This window comes from Fundulus heteroclitus, chromosome 20, assembly GCF_011125445.2.
Source record: "Fundulus heteroclitus isolate FHET01 chromosome 20, MU-UCD_Fhet_4.1, whole genome shotgun sequence".
Classification (NCBI taxonomy): domain Eukaryota; kingdom Metazoa; phylum Chordata; class Actinopteri; order Cyprinodontiformes; family Fundulidae; genus Fundulus; species Fundulus heteroclitus.
The window spans coordinates 40,497,943-40,512,806 of NC_046380.1; the positions used below are offsets into that span (position 1 = coordinate 40,497,943).

General features: G+C 40.1%; 1 protein-coding gene across 2 annotated transcripts in view; it reads left to right on the forward strand.

Annotated features, from left to right (window-relative positions):
* Nucleotides 1-14,864, forward strand: part of cntn4 (contactin 4) — a 287,425-nt gene that overhangs the window by 252,557 nt on the left and 20,004 nt on the right. For both annotated transcript variants that reach the window (XM_012874550.3, XM_036151210.1), the window contains exon 13: nt 12,375-12,550. In XM_012874550.3, the coding sequence (XP_012730004.1) occupies nt 12,375-12,550 (176 nt within the window). The remainder of the gene's footprint in view (nt 1-12,374; nt 12,551-14,864) is intronic.

The window sequence follows — 14,864 nt, forward strand, 5'->3', positions numbered from 1 at the left end:
ACTATGATTGACTACTGGTAAAGTGATTCCTGTTAAGCCAAATATGTACTATGTTGTTATTGTGGGAATTTACCTCAATCTTTGTCTAATGTGACTATGAAACCTTTCTCCAGAAAACATTTGACTGCTCTTTGTGGGAGGCTCAAAATTTGTGAGTACTGATTTGTGAAGTGTTTTTCCTTGTTGCCACTGTGTCAGTCATTAAAATTGGATTTACTGTGGACAGTGACACTGGTCTTTCAACATCTTAAAATTAAATTGCCAAGCTTGTGCCTGGGTTACTCGCTGGTTGTGTCTGATCATTCAAACCAATATTATTTCTTTTGAGGGCAACAGACTGGGTCGGAACTGAAGCTTGGACCCAGTAGTATGTTCCATTAGAACAATGCTGTCAAACACATCAAAACTGGTTTCAGAAGGTGTCTTGAAAGTTTGCCCTCTATCCTACTGTAAGTTTATAGTCTATGCTTAAAAGCCAGGCCGATGACAGGAAACCAGCCAATAAGCTGCACCATGTCAGACTTGAAAACTATGCTAAAATACAGCTAGAATTATGCCAGAAGCATGTTGATGGCTATAGAGAGTGTGTGATTTAGATTTAACTTCCTAAAGACCTTTCACTCAAGCCTTATTCGGATGGATGTTGGCTATATATTTGCCATATATATTCCCAGCTTGTGGGATTTTAAGCTTGTGTGCATTAGAGACTCACACTATATGTTCATACTATAGATTTTCTAGATTTGGTGTGATTCATTCACTTTCTAGTTGCCTATGTAGATTATAGACAATTTAGCAAAGTCTTGTTTTTTGTATAAATATAAGTATCAGGACTCTTTGTATTGATACACATTTAATCAAGACCACAGATTGTTGTCAGTAAAATGTCCCTGCTTGTTGGTGTTTGCTCATATTTATTTCTCGAAGACATCAACCAGAAGATCTTTTGAGTAGTTGACACAGTGTTCTCTTTCATAGATTAGAAAAACAACTAAATGCCACGGTGTTCGATAACAGTTCAATACTAAATTCTAGCTGTTGCCTTCCAAGCGCACTCTGTCATCTATGTTGAATGGCAGCAATGATGTGAAATTAATTTGATGTGGGATTCCTGACAGCCACATAGAAAAATAATGAGCAGCCATCTGTCAGTAATCACCAGCAGGTTGGTACAGATGTGCCACTGAACACCACACTACAGTACAGAAAGGGTCTTGTATCTGTCTGCAGAGCAGTGTAGAAGACAAGGGCTTTTTTTTCCCTTTCAGTGAAATCTAGCTTCAAGAAACCTGTGATTAGTTTTGAAGAAAATGAGAAAACGGTGAGTATGTGTGGCACTGAGTTGCAAAATAAATAAAGAGGAGGTAAGTTGGAAGTTGAATTACTATTTTCTTTTAATATTCAGTTTTGCTCAGAAATGAAACAATACCACCAAGGAATGAAGGGCTCTGTCACCAAGGTGATGCCAAATAATCCCCGCAGTTTACATGGTTTTAACCCTGGCATCCTGAGAGATGCTGTTGATCATTTTAAGGAAAAGCTTTTAACACATTTTCCTGCATGAAATATACTTTGTCGTGAACCTGAAAAGTCTTTGTTTAGAGGACTTACCAGGTGAATTGGAGGCTCTAATAATTTTAACCACTTCACCAGTTGGATAAAACTATAGGGCTTTTTCTATTTTTGTTTTGTTTCAAGCACAAAGTAAAAAAAACAAAATCTGGGGATTTTGTGTGATAAAATATAGATGTTTCACAAACATTAGATTAGAATAGTCATGTTCTTAATAAAGCTTCTGACCCATATGCAAACAAACTCTCTGTCAAATAATGAATGTTAAACAGTCGTTTTTGTAAAGTGAATGATCCTGGTCCACAGGAACTACACATGGCCTGGGGAGAACAGGAACACACTGGAGAGGTGGAAGAGAGTTGAGAAGGTAGATTAATTTCGGAAAATGAATTGCTGATGCAGATGTGCTTACTGTTTGAGAAGGTAAAGTTAGTTGAGAGAGGTCCATGGTGTGAGCATGAGTGCTGTCGTGGCAACGGAGGGTGAGCAGGTTTTTCCAAGGAGACTTGGAGCTGCCGATTGTGGAACTTGAAACCAGGAGGATTACTGACAAAAGGCTGAAGGTGGAGAACCAAGAGAGTTCACTGAGAAGGTTTTGGATTCAAAGTGGGGTTGCATCAGTGGAGACTGGGCAGGGCTTTGGGTACGTGTCTGATCAAACATATTAAAGAACGTCCTTAAATCTTGGTTTGTGACCTGAAATTGTTTTCAGGCTCTCCCAAAACCCATTGTTGTTGTTCTGCTGAAGTCGGTCCTCCATCTTCTTCTTGTAGATGTTTTTTTCATCCTCGATCTTCTCAGTTCCTCATGCACAGCTCTCAGCTACTCCCAGTTTCCAGTTCTTAAGGCTCTCTACTTCTACATTAGGAACACCTTTATTTCAGGGTCGATCTAGAGCTTCTCATTGGTGGAACATCATACCTTCATGAGAGGCACAGTGTTGTCCACACAGAAGTTAATGTTGTCCATGATGCAGTCAAGGATTTCTCAACGAGGAGCACATAGCTCTTCACACACCATGAGGCTTAAACTGTCCCTCAGAGCTTTTTTTCAGTTTCCTCAGACATCTTCTCACTGTTCATGTCACAGTTGATCCTCTGTGTACATGGGGGTTTATACACAGGCTGGAGAAGAATTAGGTGGTGATCTTCAACCCCCCAGGGGAGGGAAAGGTGATGCCTTTGTGTCGGCCTATAATGTCTCTGATATGGCAGGTAGCACATTGGGTGAAGGTATGGAGAGTGGAGGACAGGGGAGGAAAGGAGCATGGAGATGCTGTGTTTGGCATCACAGGCTGCTTCAGTATTGGCAGAGGGAAGGAACATATACCGTTACTGAGATATATAAACTCCCTGTGCAGATGCTAACAGCTAGCAATTCAATGTTCTTACTGCAGACTGTCTCTTTGATATATGCCCAGAGTTACACCATTCATCATTCACAAACACAGAGAGACCCCTTCCTCTCTTCTCACTGCTCTACCTGGTTCTGCTGGCCCGGAGTAAATGAAACCCGCCCATGTTTATGGATGTGTCTGAAGTTAGCACAGTTAAGGCTGGTTAACACCACAGGATTTTAAAATAGTCGGCCAATTTTCAAAGCCTGAGAGATCCTACATGTAACGATAAAAAATCTTAGATAAAACATGTGTGTTTGTAGAGTGTGATGTGTCCAGTCAGATGTCAAACTCAACACGCCACATTCAGATAATTCAGATATCAGAGGGAACATTTTGCGAATCCTCTCAAGATTAAATGTAAGTATAGAGTAAATAGACATGGACGACCTGGAAGAATAATGGCAATAGTTTGTGGACTAATTAATTTTAAATGAGAAAAACATAAAAAAAGAAAAGCTGTTGATTAAAGAAGAGGATATTACGTGACCGGGGGTCTCTACGCTTGCTGCACTATGAAATGGAAGTGAGTTTTTTTTGTTGTTGTTTTTTTTCTCCCGGGGAATACCTCACCTCTCTTTCTGATTGGCTACACGTCACATTCAACAGGCTGTCTGCTTGTTTGTCCTCAGGGGACACAACACACACTAGAATATCGGGGCAAGACAATCCAGCATGTGAATATCCCCGATTTGGTCAGAGTGGTCCCAACGATCCACCAACTGGACCGGATCGCTCTTAAAACACCACACACGGCAGGATTATCTCTTAAGATAATTGGCGTGCCTCTTAGCACGTCGCCTCTCAGAAGGGGAAGATCGGCGTGAAAATCAGGCTAAAAATCCTGCCGTGTGAACCAGCCTTTAGCCACGTCGCAGTCAGTATAATTAAGCTCCTCTCTCTGTAGCCCTTCTGGTTCTGACTGAGCTCCACAAATCCATTATTTTGTAAATCTCACGTTTTCCATGATGATGGACAGGATGAAGGGTCTGTACCTTCTGCTTACAGTGGCGACGCCCGATACGATGCATGTCCCATGTCTCCTCCTACTTAGCTCGGGGGAAATATTGGGTTGCTCGTTGGGGACGGCACAGCACACATACCAAGGGCTAATAGCTTATCTCTTGAAACAAATGAAGCATGGCACTTGTGATCCCGGAACAAAAGGCTTGAAAAAAATTAAAGAGTAACTCACCCCAAGATTTACTTTTTTTCCAATAAACAGCTAACATGGTTGTCTTATAGTTCTGTCAACATATCCTGGTCATTATTTTTGACAAATTAGAGCATATGTGTTGAAATCCTGCTTTTGTGTTGGTTAGAAGGTTTTTGTGATCTAATTTGGAGAAACTGATGTCAGTAGCTCTGTTGCTGTGGGGTATAAAAGCAGCTTCATCTTAAAAAACAAAACACAGCTCTGTCTTGTACCTCAGCAGTGAGCACTGTTGCACATTTCAGACTCCTCTAGCGACTTTCTTTCTTCAAAAAAGTGACTAGCAACAAATCTAGCAATGTTTTATGTGTTATTGGTGAAGTTAAGTAAAGGCACCATTTTTTCTCTGGAGTTACCTGTCTTGAGGCAGCCAGGAAAGGGGCTGCTGTGAACTCTTCCTACTTTCCTAAGTGCTGTCTCACAGGCAGACAGCTGCTGCCTCATCCTAAAACCTGTCTGCAGTCAGAGCAAAGCGGGCAGATCAGCCACACTCTGTTTCCGCATTGCAAATTAATTATGTATGCGCAAAGCTGTCAGTGATCCCGCAGTGGATTACAAAGTGGGAAATAAATATGATAATAAATAATTGGACTGATCCTGTCTTCCACTGCCTTGGCAGCACCAGCTTCAGGCATTGCTGAGTCAGCGCCTTGAGCCAATGGCTAAAACTAATAAGGCTCTGGCTCACTGGGCTCTACAAAGACTCCCTCAACCTCTGGTGATGAGGGGGGTGAAAAATCTTCCACCTCTAAAGACCAAACCGAGGCATAAGTACCAGTGACACTCTCCTCACTGTCTATGGTTCAATATGGCAAATCAAGCTAGCTGCTGCTTTCCCCCCAACCTGAACACAGCAAAGATCCCCGACCCCTTCCTACATATCCCTACACACTTTGATGGAATTATTCTAATTTGTCTAGGAGCAGGATTATGCTTTTACATGGGAGTGAATTACACTTTAATATGAAAACAATGTTGTCCACAAAAGTTTCATAATGTTTACAAGTGAGGTGGAAGAGCACAAGAACAAACAAACACATCTAAAAATAGATTCAAAAAGTAAGAGCTGAGTAGGAGCTGGTGAAACAAGCTGCCGGAAGATTTGGAATTGATAAATTAACACAGCATCACTGAACACAAGGATAGATTTTATGTGGAGTTTAGCCTGGGGATTTTAACCTGGGGGTGAGGTTTGATGTTCAATGTCTCCATCCAGTCTGACCGAGCTTGAGCTATTTTCAAAGAATGGGTTAAGATATCTGTCTAGCTGTGCAGAGCTGGTGGAGGCATGCCACACAAAACATTGGCTGTAACTTCAGAGAAAGGTCCAGAGTGTGGAGTTGGTGGGGCTGAATACAAATGCACTACACACTTTTTGGACTTTATTTATAAACATTATCCCTTTTATCCCATAATCCTTTCACTTCACACCATTTTCTGTTGGTCTGTCACATAAAATTGCAACACTATGGGAATTACAGTTCTAGTGGTGTGGATACGTTTTTGAGTCACCATATATGCTGTAGTTACACACAAGAACAATGCATTACAGCAGAAGCCCATTAAAGCAGAAGGGTATTCATAAGGTTTTGTGGCGAAACAGCCCACGAGAGGCTTATTGGTACATCTCAGTATGGAGCTGGGAGTTACTTCATAACAGTTAGCTGGCACTGTTTGCCACTCAATCCTAATTTATTCTTCCGTTGTTTCTCTGAGTGTCCCCACTGTGAGGCAGTTTCAGTAAGTCATCAGCTTTAGAATAGCACAGAGCTTTGCGTCGAGCCATTTCTCATTGATGTAAACATCAAATGGTGAGTACTGTCTTCAGCTTTAGAGCTTTGTCATGTTTTGTAACCGTTTGAATACAGTCTCCTTCACCAAATAAGTATGTAGCTGTTTGCATCAGCATCCGTATCTCTGTATCCTACTTGTTGAGATCTCCAGAAGTAAATACAGGATTTCCTGCCCCTCTCTTAGCAGTGGTGGCTTAAGTTTTCTTCCACATATCCACAGGGAAAGGTTTCTCTGTGTTACACTGAAAATAGGGACATCCTAATCTAAGAAAGATATTTTTAAAAACTTTAATAGGCATGTATGTTTTACTTTGCTTTGTTCACATGCGCTCCCTAATGTTGGACTTGGCTCCAGACATCTCTAAAGTACAATACACGTACAGCTGTTTTATGTTGAAACAAAAAACTTTCAGTATGGATTCTTGCTGTTCAGAATGCCAATATAATGCCAATATAATTGATGTTTGTCTACTGTTTTACGTTTAATTTCACAACATATTTTTCCCCCAATTGTGTTCCAAACATTGCTTGTTGGGGATGGTGAGATCAGTACAGTCAATTCCCCTCCATTTCCACGCTGTGATCCTACAGAACCTATTGAGGCAGCCATGGGAGGATGACACACACAAGAGATGTACCTGCGTGGCACCGAGGTGGCTCTTTGGCTTTTAAAGACACACCAGTCCTTAGACTTAAAGGAGCAATTAGCGATTTTTCACCACTAGGTGAAGGTTGAGTGCTGTCTGTAGACCAAAACAGGATGTGTATGAAGCCACGCCTCTCTCTCTCTCCGCTCTACCATTTCCCCTTCTCATAGCATATTTGCAAAGGACACAAACATAGCAAAACAGCATCACCCTTCAGAGGAACATTTCTAGAGAAGAAGTATGTTCCTCCTAAATTTATAATGTTGTTCGCAAGAGAAAGTTTCGATCTGATGGGTATGCTCTCCGCCATTTTGTGCCTGGTGGTGGCATGTTATGGGCAGGGAGGGGCTAAGCCCTGAGTGGCAACTGTTCACGTGCACATGCACGACCAGCCCAGCTATGTAAACAAGAGATAGTGTGTGACGCTTAACAGTAGTCGATCTAAAGAGATACCTTTAGTTCTTCACAAAAATATTTTTTTTGTTATTTCTATCTGAAATCATAACATTTTGCTCATTGCTCCTTTAAATCTACAAGCCAAACTTAATTTCTTTGCTGCCTACTATGCTTCCTTTAAAAATGTAGGATCCATCTATGGGCTATAACATGATCATTAAATTTTTTTTGCACAAAGTCGTTCCCATATAATAAGATTTCACCTCCCCAGTTTCCCCTATTTTGAGCTCATTTAAAATGTACCGTTTTAATTTTATGCAAATAAGGTGTAGCTGTCAGTGCCCCCCAACTCAATGTTTACGCTCGCACTTTATACACATGACAGCTGCAAACAGATGCAAAATGATACAGCCGTACATCTCTGACCCTGAGTCAGACCCAGAAGCAGAAGTGGAGCCTCCCGCACATAACCAGCAAGCATCACCCCAGTCAAAACAAAATGTATTAATTCACACACATACCATAATATCACAGGACAGTTCCCCGTCGGTGGGGACAAACTCGCGTTCCGCTCTTTAATTTCTTGCTTTTTAAACATGGCTGGCACTCGGCCTTCCTTCAACAGGAGCACTAGCAGTTTTTTTTTTTTAGATGTGCTTTTCATTTTGCTGGCCTTTTTCACTTTCTTTAGCTCTTTTATCCACAGGGGCCTAGGGGGAGTTGGAGCCTGTCAGCAGCAGTCAGCGAGTCAGCGAGTGAAATCTGGGCACACACAATGCCCACACATGCCAATACCTAAAGACGCTTCAAAAGCCATCATACTTTTTACAATTTTACATGCATGTTTTTTTCTTTACTTTTTTACTTTAAAAGGAAAATCACAATACATCCCTAAAACTTAAAATTTAGGAAAAGGTTAAATATTTTTTCTCACTCATAGAAAGTAGATCATATGTTATATAGATTCCTTTTAGAGTCAAATGAAAAATTAAAGTCTTAATTTCTTGTAATTTTCAGGATTACGGTTTACCGATCATGAAAACTACAAGTTCAGTGTCTCGGGAAATTTTAACTGTTGTGAAATACTTAAATATTAAAAGTTCATGTTGTCACAAAAAAATGGCTTACTAACTCAAAACACCTGCAAAGGTTTCCTGAGCCTTTAAACAGTCTCTCAATCTGGGTCAGTAGGTGCCACAATCATGGGGAAGACTATTGATGGGACAGATGTCCAGAAGAGAGTCACTGACAGCCTTCAAAAGATCATTGCTGAAGAATCATATATAGATACATAGAAAACTGAGTGGAGGGAAAATTGCGTTTGGAGAAGGTGCACCAGCAACTTACACTCAGTACTTTCGTGGAGCCTCATAAGGAGTGGACTGTGGCTAGAGTCAATGCATCAAGAGCCAATGCTTACAAATCCCATACATGGGCTATAAATGTTGCATTACTTATGTCAAGGCACTTCTGAACCAGAGACAGCGTCAGAAGCTTCTTACCTGGGCTAAGGATGAAAAACAACTGGACTGCTGCTCAGTGGTCCAGCGTCCTCTGATGTGAAAGTAAAGTTTGCATTCCAATTAAAAATCAAGTTCCTGAAGTCAGGAGGAAGGATGGAGAGGCACAGAATCCATATTGCTTGAACATCACACATCATGCATCCTGCTGCTGACCGGCTTTATAGAGATGCCAGTTTTATTTTCCAACAGGAGTTGGTACCAGCCCACACTTCCAAAAGTACCAAAGGTTGGTCCTATAACCATGGTGTCATTGCGCTTGATTGGCCATCAAACTAGGCTGACCTGAACCCAGCACAATAACTATGGAGTATTGTCAAGAGGAAGATGATAGACACTAGAACCAAAAAGGCAGATGACCTGAAGGCAGCTATCAAAGTTTCCTGAACACCTCAGCTGTACCACGGGCTGATCGCTTCTATACCACGCTGCATTGATACAGTAATTCATGCAAAAAAGGGCCCAAACCAAGTATTGGGCGCAGAAGCTTGACATCATATTTGAAAATATACTGTTTGTTGATCTTGTGTAATATTCAAATTTTCCAAGACACAGATTTTGGGCTCTTATTATCTGTAAGCCATAATAATTAAAGTTACAGTAAAGCCAGAAATATTTCAATCTATGCATAATGAGTCTATAAAATATTTGAGTTTCATTCTGAAAGGGGCAAAAAATACAGATTATTATTATTATTTATTTATTTTTTATATGTACCTGAAGATGTTTACTTAGACCAGACTCTAAGCTGTTTGTTCTGGTTCATTAAGGATTAGTCTTTACTTATTTTATATTCTAAAATGAGGTTCAATATGGCAGCCTGTGTTTGACCCACCTTAGCACTTTGCTTTGGTGCCACCCAGTCTGTTGGAGTGCATTAACACGCTCTCCGTGCTGTCTCTTCCTGACCCTGCTAAGTGAATGGGTTACTTTCCGCTCGTTTACAGTGGCAGCAGGTAACAAGGCATTATACAAGACGGAAATGAATCGAATTACGCTCAACAGCCTTGCATGCGATTGTGTAACCAACCTGGGTTGTGCATATAATATGTCACAAATGATGACGGAGGAGGATAATAAGCATAAAAATGTCCACTGTCATTGTCAGAGTGACTCCCTGGAGGCCCTGAGAGAACACACGACAGGCAGGCAGGAAAGGAGTTTGTGTTAGAAACAAGGTGTTATACCAGCCTATCAAAATACGTACTATACCATGTTTCATGATTAGGGCAGTGAAAGGAAAATCATTCAGTTGTTTTTTTGTTTTATAAAACCATTGTTAATACTTTATAGAACCATCTTGCAATTAAATGACCGCTGATAGGCTTTTGCTGTTTCCAGCAGTTTTGCAAAGCTATATTGTTGTTGTTGTTGTTTTATGCCCATTTTTATCAACAAAAGTGATCAAGCTTGGTCATGTTGGATGGAGGGTGTCTTTTGAACAACAATTATTAAATTTTGCCACAGATTCCCAATTTAATTTTGGTCTAGACTTTGACTAGGTCATTCTCACACACAAATGTGCTTTGATCTATCCTATTGCAAGGTGAGCTTCCACCCCAACCTCTAAGAGGTTTTCTGATAAAATTATCCCGCTTTTAGCTGAATCCGTCTTCCCATCAAAGCTCCAACCGTACTTGACTGTCCGTACTGAAGAAGAGCATCCCCACAGCATTGTACTGCCAAACTCATTAACCACTATGTCAAGGATTAACGACCTTTACACCCTTTACAAGAGCCCTTTTTGCCTTTTTGCATGCTGTTTGCAACCTATTGACAGGATATTCCTTACACTTCTTGCTATGAATATTTATGATGAGGTCACTTGGAAAACTACTAAAGCTGACATAATGAGCATACGTACCTATAGATTTTGTAGCATTGGTTAATTCTTTTGCATTTTTGCCCAGTCATTAAAAGCCAAAATGGGCAGTCTAAAGAGTTACATGCTTCTCCAGGGCTGCAGGTTGCATACCCCTGCTATATGGGGATGGCATGTTCATGGTGATGTGCTGTTAACTTTCTGCTGCGCATAATACTTTACATCAACTCCAAAGATTTCAAGTCTCATCTGACATTGGAACCTTTTTTCAGGTTTTATTTCTTGGATTAACGGTTTGTGGTCGCCTGCCTCATAAAGGCTTTTTTTCTCTATGAGGCTGACCAATATTTCATAAAGGGAGGATTTGTGTTGTTACTGACTACTACTGTGAAACTGTGCAACTACCCCAGAGTTACAATGGGCCTCTCTGCTACTTTCCCATCTAATGATGTCCTTGCCCAGCCTGTCTGTTTTGCTCGGAGGCCAATCCTTGGTAGGTTTGCAGTTTTGCCATACTTGTTTCATTTTCAGATGACCGTTTCAACAGAGCTCTGTGAGATGTTGAAAACCTGGGATATTGTTTTATAATCTCAACCTGCTGTAAAGATCTCCACAAATTCCTGTTGTGTTCTTTGTTCTTCATGATGTTTCATTATGTTCTCTTAAAAAAAAAAAAAAAAAAACGAGGTCTACACAGAACAGCTGCATTTATTGACATTACATTGTAGACAAGTTTACTAATGACATGACCTCAGAAGGCAGTTTATTGAAGTGGATTTTATTATGGGCCATCAGAGTAAAGTGGAGTGATGAGACATTCCCCCCACACTTTTCAGATTTTTCTAAAAAGAGAGAGAGAGAATTATTTTTGCAGTTTTAATACAGAACATTTTTTATTTTATTTTTTTTGTTTGTTATTTTGTTTTTCACCCAAATTAATACTTGTGTAATAGGGGTGTTGACTTTTTTACTTGCTGTTAACCATCAGTCTTTCTCCGCTGCCTTTCGCACATCATTTGGGACTAAAATAATACCAAAAATGGCCCTAACACATTTTTTTAACGAGTGTGCTTGTTAGCCTTTTAATTTTTAACATATTTGTTTTCAGTTCTTACTTTACAGCATTTGCAATAAAGGCAGGTGAGAGTTTACACAAAACCTTGATTCTCTATTGTCACGTTACCACTTGTACTGCAGCTCCATCATCCACCATTTAGTCCCTGTAATAGAGGAGCGGACCTACTGGAGGCACTTTATTGTGTGGACTACAAAAGCTACCCGTTGATGGTATTTTGTCTACTAGGATGAATCACATTAAAAACACATGTGAGAGTAGCAGCCACCAGAATGAGGGTGTCAAATTCACCCTGAATAAGGACTGCACTGCCAGCACATTCTACATGCAGCCATGCCCACACCACGAATCATTTGCCATGGTTTATTTACTTTATGTGTGTGCTCGAAGTGGCAATTTCAACCAAGTAATCACAGCACCCCCAAGAGGGAGATAGGTGCTGCACACTCAAAAGGACAACTTCTTATCTCACCTCTCTCATGTCTTCACAGCTTCCTCTTCCACTGCTCTTGGACAAGTGCAGATAAAGGACAGTGGCTTTATTCCCATATGTTGAAAAAGTGACGTTACTGCAGACCTAGATGGAGAGCGCTGAAGATTAGAGGGATTGCTGTTTACTGTTTTCCTTTGCAGTGTGTTCAGGGAATTTACGCCCAATGGAGGAGAGTTCCAGGCTGAGCTGACATTGACACATGGCTGCTTCCCAGTTTTAGGAAAGACACGTCTCAGAGTCCCAACAGAGACGAGCTCAGGCTGAAACTAATTCCACTTATTGTAGCCGTGCACCCTGGTTTGCTGTGTGCTCCTTGCTGCATGTCCTTCAGTGAACTGAGTCTGACATATCCATAAGAATGATGGACTAGATCGGCTATTTTCATCACTGCTCTGGAAAAAGAGGAATAGAGCGGTTTGATCAAATGTGCCTGAATGTGTGTTTCAGAGCCGACCATCATCACTACAAAGCCCACAACGCTGGACATCACTGTTGGGGAGAGTGTAGTTCTGCCATGTCAAGTGAGCCATGACCCATCTCTGGAGCTGAAGTTCACCTGGTTCTTCAACGAGCAGCTCATCCACTTTGGAAACAATGGGGGATTCTTTGAAAAAGTCGGAGGCGTAAGTCCACACTTTGGTCTTTGAGCTTTGATGATAATTGATAATAGCTATGTTGGTTCACCCATCATCCCAAATGTTTGCATAACAATGAAACCCGTTGCATCTCAAATATTGTAGCAACATTTTACTGTCAATTGCTACGTGAGACCAGTCATCTCTGTTGACATGTCCCAAAATGTCTATAAGGATCAATGACTTTAATAACATTTTACGTGCTTTGTCGCAGAATACTACTACAATGTTTTACCTGCACAACTTTTCCCATAGATACTCGACAAATTTACTTGAATAACACACAGTGCTGTGGAAAAGTTTTGCACCAATTGAGAGTTTTTTTTTGTTTTTGCCTTTTTTGTCAAGCTTAAGCATTTTAGATCATTTACTCTCAACCCTGGTCTTGGGGTCCACTTTCCCTCATGTTTTACGTGCATCCCTGCTCCAGCACACTGCATTCAAAGAATTGTGATGTCCTACCAGCGTGCCATCAAGTATTATAGAAGCCTTTTAACAATCCGGTCATTCCAGATAGGTCTGTGGCAGCAGGGAGACTGAAAATATGCAGGACATTGAGTCTTGAGGACCGGGATTGAGAACCACTGTTTCATAACAGCCACATGAATCGTTAGCTGTGATTAACCACTAAATGTTGATTTACTAGTTTATTTTTGGCTCAGTTTCACTAATTGCATCCACGAGAGAATTCCAAAGCACCATCCAATATTTCCCACAAAACATCTTGTTGGGGAATCACTTCCAAGAAAAGAGTGATATTTTTGGAAGGTTGTGTATTACCAAAATGCACTTGAGTTTAAGACTGCAAGACTATGGTCCAAAGCTTACAAGTAAATTACCCTGTAAATGACTATAAAGAAGAAACATAAGGCAAAATGAAAGTCTTGGAGTTGCTTAGACAAAGCCTAGACAAACATCTAATTCAAATAGTCTAATGATCTTAAACAGTTCAATCATGCTAGAAAACGTGGATGAATTAAAACAATTCTACAAGGAAGAATGGGCCACAATTCCTCTACAGTGGTGCTAATTATTATCATGCTATTCTTAACACTTGATAGTAATTTTTGCTGCCAAGGGTGGCATGAGTTATTAGGGTTAGGGAGCAATTAGTTTTTAATATAGAGCCAGGGTGTTTTGGATAGATTTTACTTTAATAAATCAAATCATCATTAGAAAACAAAATGCATGGTTGTAGCATTGCTGAAGAAGAAGACAGAAATAAATAAAAAAAAATGCTCAAAGTGAATCTTTGTTTTATGTTCATTTAAAAGCTATCATTAGCACTCTGTTCAACTTCATTACAGGAAGTTAGCAGTTCTGCCTACGCTGCGGATGCGTCAGAGCGTCCGCCATGTTGAATGTGGCAAATCTGCCGTTAGTCTGAGTCACTTAAACTGTATCAGAGGGAGTTTAATCTCAGAACATACTTTATATTTGTAATATTTCTATTTTTGTAATATTACAAGTTTATTTTCATATCCCTTTGGCTTCATTCTCCTGACTTTATACTCGTAAAGAATAAAAAAAATTAAAAGAATCTAACCTAGCCCTATTACTCCAGGACTGAGATAGTTCTGCAAACTGTGACTATTCTGGAAATGCCCCCCCCCTCCCCTTAATTCTCATAATATGATGTTTTTCTCATAATATTACCACTTTTGTCTTTTTTTTTTTTTACTTTATTCTCCAAGGAATTCTCATATGAGTAACTTTCTCTTTAATACTCCCCCAAAATGTCTGTTCCTAATCTGTGACTATACCAGAACTTAAAAGGTTCACATGTGACACGGTTTTATGAAATAATGAAGACCACAATGTTTAGATTTAACCAATTGACTTTTATATTCATAACACACACACATAATATATATATATATATATATATATATATATATATATATATATATATATATATATATATATATATATATATATATATATATATATAAAACAGTTGGTACATTTCCATGCAGCACAGGAATGAGCCATCTTCTCTGATCGACGTTCACTACAACAGAACTTAACTTCTTTCTGCCACATACAATATGCCGGTGACGTTGACGTACGAGCCCGCGCCCAACGAGGCGTCTTCGTATATGATGTCTATGCAGCTTAGCCACATCCCCTAGCCTGTGACAAGATGACTTTCATTTCTCTACATTATCGTAAGTTATTTTTGGTCAGAGCATAAATTCAGTGACTGAGTGAGTGAATCCACCCTCTTCCCTGCAAAGTTCTGTTCCCACATGCTTGGATTCCTACATGCTAAAAGTTAATTTTGCCCGCTGCTAGAAAGTAT